The following is a 23,369-nucleotide window of genomic DNA, read 5'->3' on the forward strand; positions in this document are numbered from 1 at the left end:
AATTGCAATGCAATAATCAAATTAGGTAATTCAAGACATTTTCGGTGCAAGTAATATAAAATCAAAAGTTTAAACCTCTTCGTGGGACACTCTGTACATTAGAGAGGTTATTTACAAGTTGTTTTTTTGTTCTTTATTTTTATCTTTGCAGGTGGTAGTATCGTGAACGTCTGTTCCAGTTTTAAATTGTGCTCAAATTGAGATATATAAGTTCAATTTTGTGAGGTGAGAATAAAAAATAAGTTCCAGAAGTGGTTCCTGTGGGACACCATAAAGATTAATGGCATTATTGAATGTTTTGGTAAAGACTTGCCCACTTTGGCTTTTGTCTTCAAGCTAATTGTAATACGCAAACCAGTTTTGTGTCAGGCAGCGACACGATAAAACTCTAACTTACGCAGAAGTCTTTCATGATTTACGCAATTAAATGTCCTGAAATTAAATACTATATTTCACCAGTCTAATTACATCTTACCAGTATGTACACGTTTCTTTCAGAATGACATAACCACACTCTTAAGTGGCGAGTCTTCATTTATCACTCCACCTCGAATGAAATATAGCTAATATCAATGGTCGTAACCTGTGGATTGTTAAGTGCTATTTTAACTCCATTTTCCATGCTAGACATTCTTGAATTTTCCCACAACTCCCTCGCCACTAGGCGTTGTTAAACCGTGCTTCCTATAATACATTAGAAATGAATAATACAAAAATATAACCAAAAGACATTACGACAAAGACCAAGAAACATCAAATGATTGTTAGCAAGCTCCGCTACATTCAAAGCCTGAAGAATTAAAGTACCAATGAGTACGAGTAGAAGAAGATAGAGAGGTGAGTAAATCAAGAAAATCCTTCTTTTTGTAAAAATGTAAGCTTAAGAGTTCATGCTAAAACAGAAAAACTCCAAATCGAGGACATATTTTCGTGAAGGAAGAATCTTCCATATGAGGAAAGAATCTTGCATTTTGGAAAATTTCTTGCATGTGGGATGAAAATCCCAGATGAGAAGATACATACACCGTACCTAAAAATCACTTATATCGGTATATATTATGTTTTCTAAAAATATCAAACGTTGCATCAATGATAAAGTGTTTTAATGTGTTTATACGTTGATATTTATTTAATTTTTTATTACATATTTGAAAATTTAAGTACTTTCACACTGCTGGGATAGAATTACATCTGTTGGCCTAGACAACTACAGGATGGTCAGCGTTTGTACAAGTTTTCTTCGGATTTTTAGTAATGTCTACTTTAATAAAAGGTGTTCTGCTGTTCCTGAAGACTAAAAATATTATCCAACGATAGTGTCATTTGGCATAACTTTGTTTCCTACAGTAAGCGTTTTTCTGTTTGATTTCCCTAGCTTGAGCAATATTGTTAGAAAACTGAAAGCGCCTATATTATCATTACTTTTACCAATAAAAGCTACTTGGTTTATCATGCATTTAATAATAACATACAAAGACAACCTGCCTTATCAAGTAATTAAATACGTCAGGACTTAAAATAAATTGATATTGACAGTTCACAACAGTCGGGAGCAACTAAAACTGTTAAACTGTATTGAATGATTACTGGGTGGGAGACACATACGCTGTATGATTCTATACTATGTCTTTTATTTTCAACTTAACAAGTCTAATAATAAACTAATTAATTTATCTAGCATTGACATAATTGCTAAATACTACTTAAAAAACACATTGACTTCACATCTAATTAACTGATCATTTCCATAGGAACGATATGATTGTAAATATACGGAATAGGCCATGTTATTAGTTAATTATTATTTCACTGCCAACGACTAATGTGTGTAATTTATTGCTATTAGAGTGATGAATATAATTTTAAAGATTAGCCTATACGAGGATGAATAAAAGATTAACTGAAGCCCACTTAATTTTAGCAAAAGAATTTATTCGAAAATGAATTTCCTTTTTTGTGAGTGGCCGACCTACTTTTAAGCTTATCTGTCGTCCTGAAAACCTGGGTTGTGGGAGGATTTTATTAAACAGAATTAGAAGAAGAATCAATACAGAATAAAATGTTCTACGGCCACAGACAGGATTTGAACCCGAGCTATCACTAATTTAGATCCAACCTCTGATGTATTACACTGCTCGGCCATCGGCTCTCACTAATTGATGGGCTTTGTTATTTGAACAATTTAATTTCTTCTTCCGATAAAGTTTACCCAAATTTACTAGTTTACAGTTTTGTTCTTTAAGATTTTAAATTATTGTTAATGTTACGTATTCCACATAAAGTTAAAGTTACTCTAGAGTCCAAACTTTACGCTGACGTGTTCGTTTTTATATATAATTATTTGATATAAGTGCAATTCAAGATGTTGCAATATTATCAGAGAATATCTGTATTTCTATCGTTTTGGTTAGAGATCTTTTGGAAAACATTTAGTGGAAGAGACCTGGTAAAGCCAGTTAGTAGCTGTAATACTATCATCAGTAATCCACTTTATATAATCCAATTTTAATTCATTGGATTAGTAGTTGGCTTAGTTAATTTGTAATTAGGGTGCCGAAAAACAAATAGACCCCGCGAAACGCGAACACCCCAACTTGCTATTTTCAATTTTTAAGCAAGCGCAAGTTGATGGACGCGACCAGAAAGAAATGCCCATGTCTTAAGATGATTAGTTTCAATGAATTACCCTTTATTATGATTATCAATCAATACTTAGCTCCCGTAATCCTGTATAAAAAATTTTAATTAGCTTCAATTAAACAGGTATGGAATACATACAAATTTATATAAAGTGTGTAACATCTCAACTAGGTTTGCATACATGCTTATCAAACTGTGTGTTCCCTGAAATACGTTGCTTGTGTATAGACGACTGTACACGTCATTCGCCGTCGCAAGGAATTAATTAAACGTTTCTATAGATTTTGCTCAATGAATTTCACAGAAATTACAAGCAATTATGTTATATCCTTTGTATTTCCATAGTACATACATAGTAATATTTCGTACTTTATTCATCCTCGTATTACAAAGTTTATTACGTAATTAATTTCTTTTGAGTTTATCTAGTTTTCTCCTCCCATAAGACTTTCGCCACACTATTCGAATAACTAGAACTAAAACATATAAAGTAACCAGTAGAGCTGCTACCGTGTCTAACATAAAATACTGTATGAAAGAAAGATCCTTAGCAGCGCTTTGAAGGTGAGGCGCTCCGCGGTGACGTAGTACATACTGCACCCAATAGAGTGCTCTCTCAAGCGGGGGTTCTGGCTGGTCCTTCAGCAGCAAGGATCGCTGCTCGACATTCCTCTTGTACCTAAAGACCGTTAACAGAAATACATTTTGGTGAGATAAACTACAACTGAAGGTCATTTGATCAATTCAGGATATGGTGTTACACTGCTAAAACTAATTAAAATATTGCGATAAGAAGTTTATTAATATTAAAGGAATAGTGCATGGCTGTGTGGATTTATTCTCTTTAGCATAAATAAAAAAGTACAAGTCTATAAAATACTATAAAGGTAAGTAATTATTTAAGCAGCTAAAATCCTTGTAATTTGGTCCTTTACATAATATAAATTAGGATACGGAATTTTGGTTGAGGCCACGAAGCGATCTGATAAGAGAACTCCATTAGCGAGCAAGTTAATGTAACAAGGTACACACAAAAGAGAAGATGTTTGATTGTTAATGACCAGAGGTGCAATGAGATTCGTTATTTTCGAATAAGAATTGTGGGCTAAGAACGTTAAATATATTTGTAGTAGGATGATTGGAAATAAAAATGGGCGTAAGGGAGAACAGTAGCTTAGAAAAATGGCAATCAGCCAAAAGGACAATAAATACAGTATAGCTCATGTAGCACAAAGTAACATAATAATTTAGGCAAGGAAAAGATTCTCATATTGGTTTTTAAGATTTATACAAGATTATTAATAGCGGTGGAGAAAAAATCACAAACGTTTCAGCTATGACTGATATGCATTGGAAATCATGGAGAGAATACAAGTGATCACTATGTAATCTAGATTTAACTGTAAAAATATATATTTAAAATTTAGTGACTTATCAGAAAAGAATGAACACAAATTGAAAGTTGTTCCAATTTAATTACACTCCATACTCTATCCTACAAGAATATAATCTAAATAATAATGCGTCTGAATCTTTCCGCCTAATACACATATTATTCTATAAATAAAATACTTTTGGAAAAAGAAACGTAGACATAAGAGTAAGGACCTTGGGTGGGTTTTTAAAGATTACTAAATTAAAAAAGAGGGATCAGGAACGAAGCAAGAAAAAGGTCTGGTAGTATCTGTGATGATTATCTTCAATTCCAGACATACTGACATAAACCCATAAATTAGATCTCCTGAATCCTTACCATTGATTTTACAGAACTATTTTCGAAGATCAAAGAAATAATAATACATGACTCAAGACCGATTAGATGACGATGCATTTAGTACATGACTGAACGACATAGTGAGATTATAGATAAACTAAAGCACTGTCATCACTCTCCGAACTTTTATAATCTTCGTTTGTTTTTGCAATATAGTTAACTAATACTTGCGTATTCGTAATTGTATTTGCCATTTGGAGCATCTTGTCACATAGTTTTGCTGTTTTTATATTCTTCCCTTAAAATGTAAAGCATTTTTAACATTCGAATAATTTAAGTCAACGATTTTGATATTTTCTAATAATTTTAGAAGATTTTTATAAAACTTACTTAATCCTCTTCATATTAAGGAATGAAAGAAACTGACAGATGCAAAAAATCGATTTGATAATATCTAAATGACAGATCACAAGGAAAGTATAGACAGATATCCTTTGTAAAAGGTATGAATGTAATACCTTTTTGGAGGTCTTTAAAAATAAATTTTTGATTTCTTTAATACATTAAAAATCTACTTAGTAGATTTCGCAAAAATAAACTTGTGGTAAGTTGAAAGTTCCCAGTGTTTTCCTCAGCAGTATTCAACTGTATTTTAAATAAAGTTTTTTAATTATAAAAAACTACTGTATTAACAGTATTTGTAAATACTCAAACTACGCCACTTTATTCAGCACTTTCTTACGAAGATTAAAACACTTTCCTTACTTCCTTAGCAGATTTAAAATAAAATTACGCATCTATTTTTTTTAGTTAAAACTGCAAGATATTTATGTGCTGAGGATGGTAACGAAAGATACCTAAAGTATATAAATCGGTTCGACCTTTTTTTTGTTTGTGTTCTTGTTACCTGATTTATTCTGGCAAATGGTTATTATTCTAGTAGACATTACTGTTTACAATAATTCTGCTTCTGGTATTCACTAGTTCCCATACTGACCTTTTATCGTCAATGATCTTGTTGATGGCGGCCAGTAGAATATCGGCGGTGACGGTTCGCAGCTCCAGGGTGATCGAGCATCCGTCCACCTCCGTCTTGCGACTATTAGCGGAATGATCGCCGAAGACGGGCAAAGTAACCATCGGCACACCGTGGTATACCGCTTCTATTATACTGTGGAGGCCACCGTGGTTCACGAATGCCAACAATTGTGGATGTCCTGCAACCGTCAATTGATTTGAATAATTATTCACCATTTCACATGCTCTTCAATATATTAACGGTTGTCAAACTTAAAATATATAGGTTAGAATTAGGTATAACTTGAAATACAACGGAGTACCGAAGGACTGGATCAATAGAGTTCTTCCTTAGACAAATGTACGTCGAGGGTGACTGCTTCTTGGATGGCTGACCGATGAGTGATCCCGTCCTGTCAAGCAAATAATCTGCAGGAACATTGGAAGTTCAGAAGTCATCTTAAGCCGTCGACCTCCAGTTTGTGTCAGAGAGATCTTTCAACTTTGCAGAGTGAAATAAGCCATGCCTGACCATGCCGTGTAACGAGTTTCAAGTCTTTACAATCCTTCTGTCAGAGTTCTGTCAAAGGAGACGGACTGACTTTATTTTACCAAACTCTTCCTTGGACCAAAATGTTCTTTAGGCACAAGCAAAGAGGCGTCGTTGATAATAAATAATAAAAGTAACAGTTATGCTACCTTAATTGAGATTTAAAGTGTGATGTTTGCATTACTTGAGTGTATTATAAATGATTGCCAAATATCTTTAGTTGCTATAGGCTGTTATCCTGATTACAATCCAAGTTTTCTAACTGCGTAAAAACATTTTAAGCAATAGTTCAGGTTTAGTATTTGGTTAATTAATGATGACAGTGAACAACATTGAAATATTTCACGATTTAATTGGCGTAAAAATGTTGGACGTGGTGTTTTCCATTGCACCAGGAAAACTTACATTGCTGTAACAAATATACAAGTTGATTTTGTGAAAATTTGTTGATTAGCTTAATGGTTAATCTTTTAAATATAATTTAATTCTCGGTATTTTTATGAACAACTAGAGAGACATGTAACCTTTCAAAAAGATATTGACAGAAAAATTACGTTCTTCCAAATTCCATGGTTGTACATGCACCACCATAGAACATATTGTCTTTGTATAAAATTAAGGATGATATATTTCACAGGATATCTTGCCACATGATACGTTCACCATTTTTATAAAGTTAGGTTTCATAGCAGTGTTCAAATAATACAAGTTCCGAAGAGCTCAGAGAGGGTACTACAACCCAAGTACACTGAAATGAAATCTTATCGCAAATATTTAATATTTTCTATCCTCTAAATTAGATTCAATTACTCTATGAGTAACAATGTGTAACAATACTCATAGAGTAACAATACTCTATGACTGAACGCATTTTGTATAAAAGATTTTTTATTCTATAAAATTGTAGTGTTCCCATTATGGTTATCAATGTTTTGGACAAGAAGCTGAGAAACTACACTTGGGCCTAAAAGGACCTTAGGGCCACTTCCGGAATCACAGGATAGTCTGGATGGGTAAGGATTTTGTGTATTAATCTCAGTCACGTCTCCTTGAAAGAAAGGAAGGCCAGCTCTGTACCACCTTCTCCATTCAAAGCGGACATGGGGGTTACACACCCTTGCGTTAACAACTGGGTATAAACACTTATGGAGACCCACCAACTCCAACTGTTATCCCTTATAGTAATCTAGACCTATCTAACTCTCCTTGCAACCCATATCTTGACTTTTGCTATTAGTGATGTGTCTTTCCTGGATATCCATAGGGTTGCTCAGATTTAAGTGATAAATCGGTTTTTGCTGTACCAAATGTAAGTTCAACTGGAAGGTATTAAACAACCAGAATTGAACCATCTAACACCTATTACCTATGATAATAAAGTAAGTAAACATATTTGCTAACGCTTTGCAAACTCCCACGAAGTGACATACACCAAAATCAATATAAATATAGAAATAAAGCTTTACACAAAGTGTCAAGTCTGTAGATCATTTCGTTTTCGAGATACCGTGCGGGAAGGCAGACATAAATGTATTATTTTCCAGCCTATCGAGTAAAAGACTTTGCTACAGGTCAGCCAATACTACAACTGGTTAGCAAACGGTTAAAATATTTCTTTAAAATCATAACAGTATAAGAGTCCAGAATCAATTTGCATTGCATAAGCTCACAGTATAGACTTTATTTAAATAAGCTGATCATCAGCCACGCTAGATTTGGTCGAAATTGGTGAGAATGAAAAGGGTTAAAAATATGAAACCCTACTTTTCCAAACCACATTTTCTTACGGTTACATGTACTTAAAATTCAGCGACAGCTAAACATACATCAAACTACTCTTTATATAGCTGTCTGACGATAGTATTAATAAACTATGATGTTCAGATATGTCATGGACCCGTTACGTATGTAGTATATAAACCGACATACAGAAACATATTGTCCATACCCAACAAGTCCTGCTGAGGCAGCCACCGAGCCAGTCGTACGTTGTCAGGCAGGTCTGGCATGGTATCGCCATCTGTCACAAACTTCCACATCACCTGGTAGGGAAGTTTACTGAACACTTCTATCATCAGCAGCCGAAGTCGCTCAGGAAATTGCGAAGAGTGCACGGACGTTCCAAAACTAACGAACACGAACCCTTTCTTATTTCCTCCTGTCACGAACTCTTCCAGGTCCTGGAAATGCACAAATACAAAAAAATGTTATTCTCATTAACAGTAACTGTCTGAAAATTTCCATAAGGAAAATGAGCTATGGTGGCAAGGTTGGTTGTAACTACTGAAAGTGTGTTGAAAGGTGTATTGATCCTAGCCACAACAATAAATTTCAAATGGTTTTTAACGACGATGTACTAATTCCGGAGCTGGGAACCAACGTGTATTGTATAATTTCTCAAACAGTATTTTCTTACAATTTCTGGACCTAAAAAAATAAATTGATCGGCAGCCACCGTATTTTAGATGGAAGTTGAAATAGGATTATATCGAAAGAGTTAAAAATAAATAATACTTTGAAAAAATTACATTTTTTCTTAGCTTGACACACATAAACCAACCGTCAGAAACAAATATAGTTATAAAACAGGCAAAAAAACTAAATAAAGAGACTAAAATTTGCCACATATTTGGTCCATATATGATTGGCTGAGACAGGTTTAAAATTTATTTACGTATATGACGGTTAGATTTAAGTATATCAAGTTGAAAAAATGTGATCTACGTATGCAATTATTATTCCAAATTCTACACCTCCAAAATTTGCTATTAAACAAAAATTTATAATATACACACCACAGTTGTTAAAGAGCTAATCTAATGAGCTTATTCACCTGATCAACGTAACTCTCTAGTGATTTAAATCCTCAGAGTAATCTATTTAACGTCCTGTTAAAAGAATGCTTTCATTGCAAATGCCGTACTATTCTTTATTCCCTGTTCAACTTGTGTCAACTTGACCATATGGTAAATGCAACCCTTAAACATCTTTTTACGTTACTTTTCTTAGAGATTTTCAACAGATCATTTTTCACACCTATCTATGACTTTAAATACTATTTTCTTAGATGAATATGTCAACTGACCAAATCTGTTTTGGAAGCATATAAAGTCTCTTTAAAATAGTAAAAGAAATTTTCACAATTATTGATATCACCTCAGCCGAAACAGTTCCCTAAAAGTAAGTTACTTTCAATTTGGTACAGTTAACTTTAGTTTCAGTATTATGGAACTGTGTGAGTCGTATAAAACATATGCTGTCCTACAGGTAAAGATCTGTATTGGATTTTAAAATACTGTTCCTCCATAAACCTGCAAATTTTAGTAGCCAATGTGGCTAACTATATTTCTAGATTTTTGGAAATTCGCTCCAAACATTTCAGATTTTTGAGCTTTGAGCCAAATTTTGTTAAGTTAGCATTTCTATTACAGTATCCTATAGTATAATAAATCGATTCCGATAAGGCTTTTATTAAGGCTGCACTTATTACTTAACCTTAAAAACTGTGAATCTCCGTTAATGGCACATACGAATACTTACGTAAGTAGAACCGTTGGTGGAAACACGTTTGTATACTTATCGCTATTGGTTACCTTTGTACACTTTTAGCAATAATATATGTAGCCCAAGATATTTGATAATTAGTTCAAAAGGGTGTTTTTAATTAAAGTAACCGCATTATCAAGCCGAAATGACGTTGTTTGGATAGAAATAACGTCTAATAATACCAAAGCTTCTATCGTGCTGCGGAGACCGAGGAATTCACTAATTTTAGCTGGGTGGTTTATAGATAGTTTTTTTCATACAAAAGACGAGCCTATTTCAGACACCCACACGGGACAACTTACCGAAAGTTTTTACATTAGTTCACCAAACATGGCCTCCCGAAGCCGAAGAAACCATACCCGTTCAAAATGTGTTATAAATATATCGGCTTTTAAAAACGATAACTGTACCAAAAAAGCCCAAATAAGTTTAAACTTGATTCAAAAATCGATCATATACGTGTTTCGGATCGTTGACCAGTTTGTTACGCCATTTTTAATATTATCTTTACTTTAAATGATCGCAACACCGTTAATTTGTTAAACTAGAGAAAATCCCAAATGTGTTCTGGAGTGCTTATAAGATTTACTAAAGATTTTAAGTTAAGCTTGTTTTGTTATTTTGAACGATATTCGAGATAATGAGTAAATATATATGTGTATATATATATATATATATATATATATCCAATAAGACTTGTATAATCACCTCTAACTTGGAAAACAAATGCTGAAACCACTTCAAAATGGAACAAAATTTAATATTTTAAATATGTTAACTACGTATGCTCGTTGGCCAGCTTGATACGTTAAATTAAATATGATCCAAATCACTATTCTCCGACAGCTATTACTTTATGAGCCTAGAGAAAAACTAAAACTGTTCTTATATATTTCCAAAACCTTTTATTATACACTTTTTGAATCTCGAGATTGTTTGTGATATCAAAAGTACATAAAAATTCAGTTGTTACAAAATACCTTTTTCTATCGACGGAGGGATTATACCAAAATACTCTTTATTCATTTAAAATTTCTTTTTCTTGTATAATATAAATTTTCTATTACATAATAATAGCTATTATGAAAAAGTATTCAGTTTACTACCAGTGATAAATAGAACGAACAACGCTTATGCCATATGGCCATATAACACTGCATTAAAACAGTAATATAATAATTGTAATGTAATAATTTAAAAAATTAGAATAGGTTGTGCCATTTCGATGTAAAATAACTCTGCAACGATGCATTACTGTAATTGCATTAATGTACGATATCTACCATGAAACATTAAACCTTTACAGATTATTAGGCTAATATAAATAAGTTCGTTTCCATCATGTTTTATTTTAATGAAACCACACCCAATTTAGGATAATTGATAAAGTAACTGTAATGAGATATACCGCTGAGTGCAGTATAAATATTACAGATATCTGTGACGTAATGTCGCATACTGTTATCGTCATTTTCTCTGTTGTACTGTATATAGTAAAATTCCAGTATGCAATGAAGTAATATCAGTTATTGAATCAGTTATTGAGTAATACGCCTTAATTATGCCTTTTATTAGCATTTCTAGCTCGAAAATAATTTCGTTATACTAGAAAACTTGTTATCATTGGTGAAATTACATTATAGTTTTATAAATTAAATATGATCCAAATCACTATTCTCCGACAGCTATTACTTTACCTTTATACTGTACTGTATACCTGCTAAAGAAAGGCACCCGTGTGGTGCGTACAACGACAATACCAAGTCATGTTTTCATTCTAATATCCCTTAATTAGACCCAAGGAACTCAACCAAATTATTTTCAACTTTAGAAATTTTCCAAAATAGCTCAATTTGGTGGTATGAATGCGAGTTTTATGAATTTTTAAAGGTAATATGGGTTTTGTGATATATCATTTTAATAATCTTAATAAGCTGATAATTTTGGTGAAAATAAAGGATTAACCATTTTTAATCTTAATAACAGGATGTTTCTCGTGTTGAAACAATTCGAAATTACAGCACAAAACGCAATTTGATATGATAATAAAGAAAATGATACGATAATTTCCATCAAATAAACAACATAGAAGGGTAAACCGCAGCACATGTCGCGTTGTTACGATAGGCTTTGTTGTGGTTATTTGCAGAATTTCAAGCATGTTGCTAATGTCCTTAGTCCGCATGTTAACTATTTCATATGTTAAAATGGCCTTTGATTGTACTCGGTTTGTTTACAAATGTATTTATCGAGAAATGTTCTTGCTACCGTCGTAGTTACTTCTAATATCGATATAAAACTGGCACTACTCCTCATACAAATCCCATTTAGCCCATTTAGGCAAAATTTCCAACTTATTAGTGAGTTCGTTCTCGAGGTATCGTGCCGACAGACGGGTACAAATGAAATTGTTCTAATCCCACGAGTGAATAGGCTTCACTAATACTCGGCCAACAAGCTTTGTAACAAATAAAAATTAATATTATTTTAATTTTACGATGTGTTTAAAAAAAACTCAAAAGCAAGGAAGGATAAATTTTCCAACATATTTCCAACAGGATGTATTTAAGGTAATTTTGTGTTGGCTGTTCTTATAACTATATGAAATATCCAAGCGAGCAGTAAAATGATGTAGCGAGTAGAACAAATCTGAAGTAGGAACAAGACCGACATGTCCAACTGAAGACAGAAGTTTTATTTACATTTATACTAACACAGACCAAAAATGTGAAGGAAATGGCAGAAAGAGGAGAAAATGGATGAAATGGAGAAATCTGGAGTGTTAGTCGCAACACACCTGACTGTACTCTTGCTATGGATGGACTTATTACTTAAACCTGCAGACTATAAGTAACCTGTTTACTATATTTGTATATAATTTCATGAAATCATTGTAACTGATTATTTCTTATTAATGGCACTATATGTTTTATCACTACTATCACTCCAAAACATAACAATCAAGAAATAAATAGCAACAAAAACCAGTTAACAAAGCTTTTCGGTACCTAACAATTGTTTTTTTATATAAACTCTGAGACCATGTGGAGCTTTTCGATGCCTTATTGTACTCTAGGGACTATAAAAACGTCATGAGACTTTAGTTTAAGAAATTCTATAATTCTTGAACACTGAAATAATACATAAGTAAAATACTTCCGTTTTAAAATAACATTGACTCCCATCATTTATTACATCATGAGTGTGTCAACTAAAAAGCTAAGGACTTCGACTTTAGGACTTCTCCATACTGGCCTAAAATAGTTAAATTGTTACTCAAATCGTTGATCGTAATATATTGGAGAGAGTTTCCAGTAACTTCATGTTTACTTATAAGAATCTTTTGCTTATCCGACTTGAGACTGATTTTTAAACTCAACTTTCATAATGGATAAGGAGATTAGAATATATTTCACTGACTATCAATTATGTCAGGAGTGTTTAGAATGCCATTCAAAAATAATATGACCATGGTGTTACTGTTCCTCACAAGGAAATTGCCAACGAACTCGGGGTTGACCGCCAGGTAATTTATAAAATTTTGGTTAAAAAAATAAACAATTTTAAAATTGTAAATTTAAGGATTTTTTATTTGTAATAACATGAATGTTTAAACTACAAAACATTCGAATGAAAAGGTTTACAATAATAGGCTACATTCATTTACGTGTATAAATTATACTTTTTAACCTATTGTTAGGAGAAGGAAAGTCTTGTAAGTCTTTGTTTGTAGTTAGAGCAAAGGAAAACGGCTCCTAACTGCTGACAACAATCATTGCATCATTCTTTTTCTTAAATATTTCGTAAGGTGTAATTAAGTCTATAACTATTCTTTCATGTATTATGAAATTTAGAAAACTAAATTGGATATTATCTCGCATGGCGGTTCTCAGAAGACACGAAGTTATTATTATTTGAACTAAGAGGTTTTTACCAACAATATTTAACCTCGAAATAGAAACAATGGCGATCCGCTTAGTGTCAGAAGAGAGACAGTCTATTGAGTTTATTGAAATACCTGTATTTAGTTAATTTGTTCATGTATTATATACATTTAATTCACAGCCTAATATATTATTTGCTCTCATTATATTAATATTCGTTATACGACAAAAAAAAAATCAGGGGTAAACCTTTCACATCAATTTCTTCGGAAGCCACATTGAAAATATCTTACGGAGTGTGAAATGAAAAGTGTAAATGTGACTGTATGGCGTACACTCATATTGTTCTTGGTAAAGCCTCATTTTCTCAGAAGTGTTACATGCAGGGTCAGAGCAGTTTTGGCTAACTGATTTCTGAAAGTTTTACTAGTCGGGGGTCAGTGAAGAGTTGAGGATCAGTGAAGTGGTTCAACTGATAAAATAAAATAAGAATTTAACGTCTAGTAAAGTATTTTGAGCAATCTTTCTGGCAATATATTTTAATCTTTTTCATTTCAAAAGTATTAATACATTACATCATATCTACCTTATTTAAATACTAAAATCGTGGTCCAATTCTTATATCTCCAAGCTTATTATACACACGTAGTGTTTACACGGATATTTATACATGATTGAATAATTTATTGAGAATCTCTTCATTTAAAGGTTGTTATACTCACTTTTGTATTAAAACAGTTGAGTTTAAATAGAGCTTCATAAACGGTTTTAGCTTTAATTAATTTTTCTTATCCCGTTTGATTTTCTTACTCATAAATCAATAATTTAGTAACTCTAAGCAAACTATTTTATTGAACTGTGGTATTGCTTATTAATATACAGACCTGAAACACACAACATAGAACTAAGGGTAATGTGTTCGGTATACAAAAGTACTCTTTAAATTGTAGTTTATATTTACCTTAGGCAGAGGTTTTGGCTCTTTGCAGTGTATACAGGCAATCTCCACAACACTCGGCAGGAAGGGGCGCGGGTGGGTCACACTGTGGTGCCCATTCTGAAGTATCAGACTGACGTTTCTTCCGATGGAATCAATCGACGGAATGTCAGTACCAAAATGTTTCCGCACGATAGGCTCCATGTAAAACTTGTTCATGAACAAGACGACCCCACGGGCCAGCACGTGGAGGACGCCGTTGAGGGAGCGCTCCAAGAATGTCATACGATCGGTGTGATAAGAGTCGAAGAAGGGTGTGGTCGAGTACATAGTAGGGTTGCCCGCCAGGGAGAACTGGTAGCTGTAGAAGGCCACGGTGTTGAGGTATATAAAAGGCACGCGAAAGTAATGTACCAGTGCCAGCATACACTCGGGGAAGGCTCCGTCCAGTATCAACAGATCCACCTTCATAGAGAGCAGCGGTTGTGTGGCGGGGTCCGTGTAGAATGCATCACACACCTGGAGACAACAATGTTTACAATCATTTCGTTTGTGTGATAACTTACTTGGAAACAACAGCGTCGAGTACTCGGCCATCCACATTATTATTCAGCTGTAACTGTGTGTTGAAGATGCAAAGCGTCGCACACATAGAAGAAATTAGGTATAATATAGACTTTAAACTTGAGGACAATTTTTATTTTGATGGTTATGTACTTTAATATATAAGAGGTTATTGGATAAATAAAACCTTAGTCAAGTGTAATTCAGAATGCGTGGTAGTAATATACTTGGAAACAGTATTAAGAGCATTATGTAAATTAACACTATAAAATAGAATTACTCGCGTTTCTATTCAGCCGAGCCGAAGAGAAGCATCAACGCATTACTTGCTAGCCTATACACCGAATCATGCTCAATTTTCCGAGCTTTAGGTTTACGATATGAATGCCATTATAGCATTGGATAGTTATAAATTATCTAACTATACAATCAAAGGTTATAGACATCATGAGATGCAATAACTGTAACATGAGCGGTCTGGTTAGCGAGATGTTTCCAAGTATCATTAGGGTTAGTTATACACGTTCCCATCTCACCCTTTTGCACCTCTGAATCGAGAATTAGGGATGCATACGAAACCCAATGTGTCTACTACAGTAATTTCATTTAGTTAACGTAGTGTTGTTTGAACTAACATACTGAGCATGCAAACACAAACAGCATGGAAGATTAGTTCATCAGTTAGCATGAACTTAAAAATATCGTTCTCTATGACCTTCATTATTTACTTTACTCTGACCAATATTTACAAATTGAAAATAAATAATACAGTACTTGTGGAAGTAGATCGTTAATAAACGTGTGTTTATGTGCCCCGAATGTTTTATTTACCTCGTTTACTTTATTAGTCGGGTAAGTATATTCCATAGCCACTATTAGCAACCTTGTGATAATGGAATATTAGAAACACCTTTACACGATGTGCTCAACACCATGTTAGATAACTAATCTACCAACTGAGGACTTTGATTAATTTACAAGGTAGGCGTACGCCACACCACGTGTCGGGTAAAAAGGCTTCACTGTTAAAAAAGTCCACAAGTTAAAATGTCATATGGAAGTTCTCAGTTCGTCTAAAAATCTATTTATTATGCGATTTTCTCCTTGCCATCGTTTCTACCCATAGTACCAATGTAAAAAAGTTCACTGACCTTCAGGCAAATTCTATTGAGTGACGTATATCATCAAGGAATTCAATGTGCCTATGTAGAAGTGAAGTTTAAATTCCATAGGTCTGTTTATTCTTAACTTAATAATATGCATTCACTTCATAAATTATTTACTGCACTTTGGATATGAAGCTATCTTTCTTAAGAAAGGTAACTAAATATACATACCATATGATAAAATTGTATAAATATGTTTTCACACTTATAAATTTAACGTATTAATTTATGATACTTGCGTATGCTCAATATATCCAATTTATAATGGTTTCTTATGAAATATTACCAGGCATAACCTCACCGAATAAACGTAGTCGAAGATATCCGAGAGTCTGAAGGGCATTTCTCCGCGAAGCTTCGGACCCAGCATATCCAACTTGCTGTACGAAATGACCGCTTCTTCTACCTTCCTAGGGGTTACTTCCTCGACCGGTGAGTCACCGTCTTGAGGGAAGGCGCTGACAAGGGTGACCTGATGACCTTTGGAGACCAGACCCTGGCCTAGGGCGAGGAACGGCACCTTGTGACTCTTGGTGCCGCCGAGAGTTATCATTAGGATGTTGGCGGAGTTGACCATACCCATGCAGAACAGAACGGTCACCAGCTGGGCCTCCAGCATGGCTCAGGAAGAGGCTACCTGCCAAGAATAATATAATCAGAACCAAATTGCTAAGAACCTGCATTAACACCGAAATTGACAACAGTGTTTCCACATCACGTGTGGCAAAACAGCTTCTCTGAGGTTGCAAGCAAAATTTCAGGTCTACTGCATATTTTATTAGACTGTATATGGTACAATGCACATGTTCAAATGTCATACCATCAATGTCAAATGTCATGGTTTCCAATTTATGTATTCTGTAATTTTCTCTTTGCATTTGTATCCATTTGCATCCATAAGCTAATGAACAATTTTCACTAATGCTCACCAATGAACTGGCATGCACCATAATAAAACTCGATATTTCTTATACGATAATCAAGTGTTTTGCAAAATTAAAAATCCTATTGTCAGTCGATCTCGAGATATAGTAAAGAGACAGAACATTTTCTAGTCCTTCAAATGATAGGCTTCGGTAACGCTCAGCCAATAAATTTAATAGTTTTATTATGTGGTGAAAACTAACCAAAATTCGTTAGAGGGGATATAACAGTGATACTGGCATTAATTAAGAAAAAGGTTAGGGCCTCTGACTGGTAGATTCCGTTACCCATCTTCAAAACTTGAACCTTTTTAGTTGAATTTATTCATGATCAGACCCCTACAATAAACTGTTACATAATAGGTATTCATAACATCGCGAGGGATGTGCTTGTGCGTATCCCGCACTGGCAAGAACCTTGTTTATAAGAGAATATCTATGAAACTAATGATACTTTCTTATCTCTTTCCAACATTCATGTGAAGTATTTTCTTGGTTTGCATTTGTACTTTATTAATTATTATAGCATTGAAATAGTGCCTCTCTCTGTCACCTTATTCTAATCCACTTGATCAGGCAGTCACATGATCATAGATGTTTTGATATATGATGCAAAATTCATCATCGTTATTTGAATTGTATTAGTTCCATATGTATATTATACGGTTTAGGTACATAGTGGAAGTAGGTATTTACTTGATTTGAACTATTGCGTAGCATTTGTTCGTGGAAGTAAAATACATTGTCAAACTTGGGCCCAAGTTATAAGGGATATTGTAATTTTGTTTTTAAAATATCAGAGTCCCACAAAACATTCATAATTTAAAATCAAATGCATTGTAATTCGCATAATTTATTAAACTATGTAGGAAAAGTTCCATGTAATAACGACTTAAATCACTTGATAACTGACACACAAGAACTGAAATTATTCAAAAAATATAGCCTGGACATAGGAATTCGTTCATTGCTTTTTCCTAGTGAGAAGTTCTTGTACATGTCAAAGATTTCTAGTTTTAAATGTCATATTTTTCTAGTATAGGTTTTGGTTTCCAACCCGGAAACAAGGTAAAAATAACAGTAAACTATTTTCATCACAGTGTGCACATACTTACATTATGGACCGTAATAGTGTGTAATATAATTTTTATACGATTTTTAATAGAAAAGATTCCCGGAGCTCGTCTTGTACACGGATTTCAATTAAACCTGTGTAATTTTGATACTTAGCTAGTGAATAGATAAATCCTCCATTGAAGGGTTTGTAAACCATTAAAGTTATGTGATAGTGAGTTATTAAAATTTGTTGTATGTTAGATGTAGAGCAGTTAGTTTCATCTGTTTTCACTGTAAGAACACTGGGCACGGAATCTGGAATTTTACAGGAACCAATTCTCGTAATAGTCCATTAACCGAGAGACACTTTGAATTGTATAATCACAGTCAAGGTTTCCTTGAAATCGGTAGAGAGAATTTTGCCCAAGAGAGAAATCGATCGACGGCTTGACACACTTACACCCACCGGCAGACACGTAATTAATTGTTAAATCAACATTAGTTAATCACATAAAGATCTACTATTTGGCTGAAAGTTGTGGCTTTTAACTTTCTCTATGTAGATGGCTGACAGTGATATAACCATTATTAATGTGCTATTAAATGTTTCAAGCTAAGAAAAATATTATCTGAGAAAAACTCATTGTTTCATCTTTTTAAGTGAATGACAATATTTATTTACTCTTTTATATACAATATATTTTTTCAAACAAACAGAATATAAGCATTATTCACAAAGTTAAACATTAGTTTAAGGAATAAAGATAAAATAATACTCGTACCACGAGTGACTATAATTTAAACAAATATTAAAATTTAGTTTCTAAACATGCTTGGGCCTTAGCTAATACATGCTTTAATACATTTTACCAAAAGTTGGTTTTTTTTTCGATCACTAATTTACAAAACCAGTGTACCAGTGATATATAAACTAGTGTTGTGATTTATTTCACATAGGTTAGTGATAAAATCAAAATTGAAATAATTTTATGAAACCATAAGAGATAATTTTATGGAAATTGAACTTTACAATGATTGATGGTTAGTAATGAAGACGATACAGTTGAGACATTTATTTACTTGCTTATATATTATTTCATATTGTATTTCCCTTCATTTTGTTGAATTTAGCTATATCTTTTTTTTCAAATTTGTTCATACACATACATTTATATACCATTATTTTAGTTCAGGTAAAAAAACTTGCCACAGAGTAATAAACATTACTTCAGTAGATACTTCCGAACTGATCATTACTCTCATGTCACTTTGATCACAATAGTAAACTGAAATTTGAAAATGCATGTTTTAGTCACAATTAGTTTAATGTGTTACGAGTAAGACATATAGTTGAAAGAAGCATACTTCTTTACTTTTCGTCGTTTTTCTTGTTGTTTGCCATTTATAACAGGTAGGTAATGAAGAAATACTGGCTTACTCAAGAGTGACTAAATGATTTCTGAGATCTCAATGACTTTTAGAACACATTATGACAAGTCAAACAGTCTGAATTAAGTGTATCATATCAGTCAAACACTTAGAACAGATATAAGATAATGAGAGAGCCATCGTAGACAAAATGCATTACAGCAATGTATTTTCCTGCAAGATCTCTCCGCAGCCCGGCAAATACAACTACAGCCGTACAATGAAATACGCATGGAACTATTTGAAGGAGTTGGGTCAGTAGCTTTAAAAGAGTTTTACTTTTTAACCTTTCGGAGTATGTTACACTTTTAGCATGTAAGTTTCATGAATATAAGTAATTTGATAAACTAGACTCAGTTAAAAATAACCTCTTCTGGCTTAGTCAGGAGAAAGGTAGATTTCACGTATAGCCGTCATTTCGAAATTTTAGAACTGAATATGTATTATTAGTATACGTTTAATTTGCATAACACTTGCGTGCAGTTATCACTCATAAATGTTCCCTCTTAATTTAATGGTACCACTTTCAAATAAGTCCAATAATCTTGAAATCTTACAAGACAAAAATTGTATAAGTATGTACATTTACTTGTAAAATTGTGTACTAGATTTCGTTACAATTAATCATAAATTTTATTTGTTAACAAATATTTGGTTATAACCGTTCAATTGTACATTTCTATAACTTTAAACAGCTATCATCATTAAACGTAAAGAGCTATCTAAAAAATAAGTAAAAATAAATGTTGCTTGAAATGACTTGAAATTTTTAGATCAAATACCTGCCAAAACGACATTTACCAATCATTAAATTTAGGCAAATGACAGTAGCCTAATTTAATTTAAATACAGTTAAATTGCAAAAAGTATTTGCTTCACTGGGACTTCTCAAACACGGATCTCTCAATTTTCGGGCGAGTTATATATTTATTTGAATATTATTTTTGTAGTATCTCGTTTCTTAGGGTCGTGATTGGAGAAAATGCAAAAGGTCTCCCAAACATTCCGTCAAAAGGATGATTGCAATAGAAAAATGTCTATAAAATCCACCATTAGTTGTATTACTAATGCTTGAAATCTACAAGATAAATAACTTGCATCAGGTATATTGTTAAATATAATTAATAGTTTTGCTAGTTTTTCGGCTGCTTTAAGTATTCATTACCATACATTTCAGTAGCTCAAACCAATAACGTTGCTCGTACTAGTAGCCTAGACAAACATGTATCGATAAGAGAAAGCTAGAGACATTATAAAATGCAACTGATTACTCATAGGCTGCGCAATTTACAAAATTCTAATCATATTTGGTTCAAACAATTCGTTATCTCTGTTTTTTCCATTTTGTAACATGTTTATACGTATCCGGACGCATGTTGTAACGAACGCATAAGTATAATAATGGCGTTTGAAGGCAATTGATATGTTGTAAATTTTAACGGTTTTACTCCATAAAATTAATCTTATCCAAAATGTTATCAAACCCCTCATGTCATATTTCTTATCAGGAGAAGTAAATCAGCCTCTTCTTTTCTCCAACATAATTTACTATTAATTTCATTATCATAATGTAATACAGTTTCTTTTAAAATTGTAGCCTAGTAAAACCCTTCAAGAAATCCAATTTTAATATGGGTTTAAAAATAACTTATTGAAGGATCGTTAGTAAAGTCTATTACTCAACATTGTATAATTGAGCTAAGTCTATAGTCTTAAAATTTTCTATGTAGCCTCAGCGAAGTCTTTTATGCGACACGTGGTGTCTATGTATTACTACTTATACCCCTACTTTGTCTATGTAGTGGGAGGTTTGTTTATATATAAAGAGAGGTATTGTAGGGACTTAAAAACATTTTAATATTTGGGTGTTCATACATGATGTTTGGCCATGTTAGTTAGTAGACTAAACATAAAGTTGCATTTAGATTTAATTAAAGACTTAAAATTATAAAATATTAAAATTTAATGTAGATGCAACTGATTTAGTTTCTCTATATAGAAAGATTTACGAACAAATTTTAAAATTAACACAATGGATATTTTGCTAACGCATGATTAATTTAAAATTATAAGTTTATGTAAAAACAAGAATACTATTTTAGGAACTTTAGCGGATTATTTTCAAATTTGAAATTGATATATCCTTGGGCCTGTAGAAAGTACGATATCTGTAAATCTGAACTCTTCTAAAGTTAAATCAACCGTAAAACGGCCAATTTGTTATCACGTAAATTTGTTTACTGGGCCCCGATGTTTAAATTATATACATAAAATAAAAGACTATCGGTTGCAATTTCACTTTATTTGTATTAATTATTTATTCAAAAACCTTTATAATTTACAGTGTTGTACCAACAAAATATCTTCCTAATCTATCATGTGAGCGGCCTTAAGAATAGTTAACTATATTTTTGATCATGATTTTTTGTAAATTGTTAAGTTTTTTTTTTTATTTTGTCTTTCAATAGTCAATTGTGGCAAGTCAGGCATTTGCCCCAGTTGACTTGTGGCAACTTCTTGAGCTTTGAAGTCATTGAGCCTTTACGAATTCAATGAATGTGGTAGAATTTAAGGGAATAATTTTGTATATGTTTCAAGTTGAATCTAGTTCTTATAAACTTCTTTTTTTGATTTATTATGTTTTCGTAGATAAACTAAACGTAACACTTCAATAATGTGAAAATATAGACATGTGTTTATACATAACAATATTTTATACTTATGGTAATTAGTAACTAAACCCGTATGAATTGTCTTAATACACAAACAGGATAAATTTTTCGATAAAATCTAATAACACTAAGTATTTTTATAGCAAAATAGCTAGACTCCTTCGGTTTGACTGCCCTGGTGATCTTCTGAAAATTGTGTTTCAATAATATACAGATACTCTTTTTTGTTGCACAACATTCATTATATTTTACGTCATTAGACAAATTTTTAGGCCGTACATTTTTCCTGTCGTGACTTTTATCTAGTTTAATTTTCTTGGTTTTTCATGAAAAATAGTATATTACACTTTATATAAAAAGTTAAACATTTATAATAATATAAGAATACAAGTGAGCTAATTATATGAAACATACATACTGCATTTCTTAATTTTCTGCTAGACGCTCGAAGAAAATAGGACATAATTTACTTTCATGCCTAAAACCACAATAATAATTTTTAAGTTCTAACCAACTTTTTCATTTGCACATCCTTGTGCAATAATATGACTAACGTTTTACATTTAGAACAATTTAGCAATTCAGTGAGAAAGTAAGAGCGCTCAATCCATTATGAATAACATTTCAGCAACAGCAAGATTCATACTATTAAAGAATTATTATGAAAATCAACATGGATGCTTACCGGTCGGATGAGAGCCGAGCACAGACGGATGGACTCATAGCTTGTAGTTGCGATTGTTTATTACCTGTAAACTGATAGTGGAGTGGCAGGTGACGCAGATAAAGATTTATCTTATCACACCATTGGATAACGGAGTGGGAACGGTATTTCTCAGTCAGAAATGTGTGACTGAACTATTAATAAACTATCCTGTACTGTTATTATGGAGCTTTGGATGAGTGGTTGGGAAATTGTATGAGACGACTGGGTTTTTCCAAGAGATTAAATAACAGTTATTGAATAAAATAAAAGTTAATAATAAAAGAGTTTAAATATTAAATTAAATTTTTGAAAACATAATTCTGTGTGCACTATGACTGTCGGCGTGCCATTAAAAATGAGGAAAGGCCGTGAAAGCGAGTCTGCCTGCTTTGATATTGGTTTCTCAGCCACATTATATTACAATAGGGGATGTTAAAATGTGAATGCATATGACTTTGTTTCATTTTTGTGATATTGTGTCGTCAATTTCAGCTAAAATTATTACAATAAAATAAAGTTACGGTTGCAAAATAAAAATATAAAACGTTGGTGACCTACAATTAAAG

The 23,369-nt window shown here is 32.8% G+C and overlaps 1 protein-coding gene across 1 annotated transcript; it reads right to left on the reverse strand.

Annotated features, from left to right (window-relative positions):
- Nucleotides 1-1,611: 1,611 nt before the first annotated feature.
- Nucleotides 1,612-22,844, reverse strand: LOC124357713 (UDP-glycosyltransferase UGT5-like). The gene is made up of 6 exons (XM_046809721.1): nt 22,783-22,844; nt 16,320-16,655; nt 14,313-14,807; nt 7,870-8,101; nt 5,352-5,571; nt 1,612-3,319 (listed from the first exon to the last, which is right to left on the reverse strand). The coding sequence occupies exons 2-6, from the start codon at nt 16,635-16,637 to the stop codon at nt 3,046-3,048; spliced, it is 1,539 nt and encodes a 512-aa protein (XP_046665677.1). The 5' UTR covers nt 16,638-16,655; nt 22,783-22,844; the 3' UTR covers nt 1,612-3,045.
- Nucleotides 22,845-23,369: the final 525 nt, after the last annotated feature.

The sequence above is a fragment of the Homalodisca vitripennis genome, chromosome 3 (genome assembly GCF_021130785.1).
Source record: "Homalodisca vitripennis isolate AUS2020 chromosome 3, UT_GWSS_2.1, whole genome shotgun sequence".
Lineage (NCBI taxonomy): Eukaryota > Metazoa > Arthropoda > Insecta > Hemiptera > Cicadellidae > Homalodisca > Homalodisca vitripennis.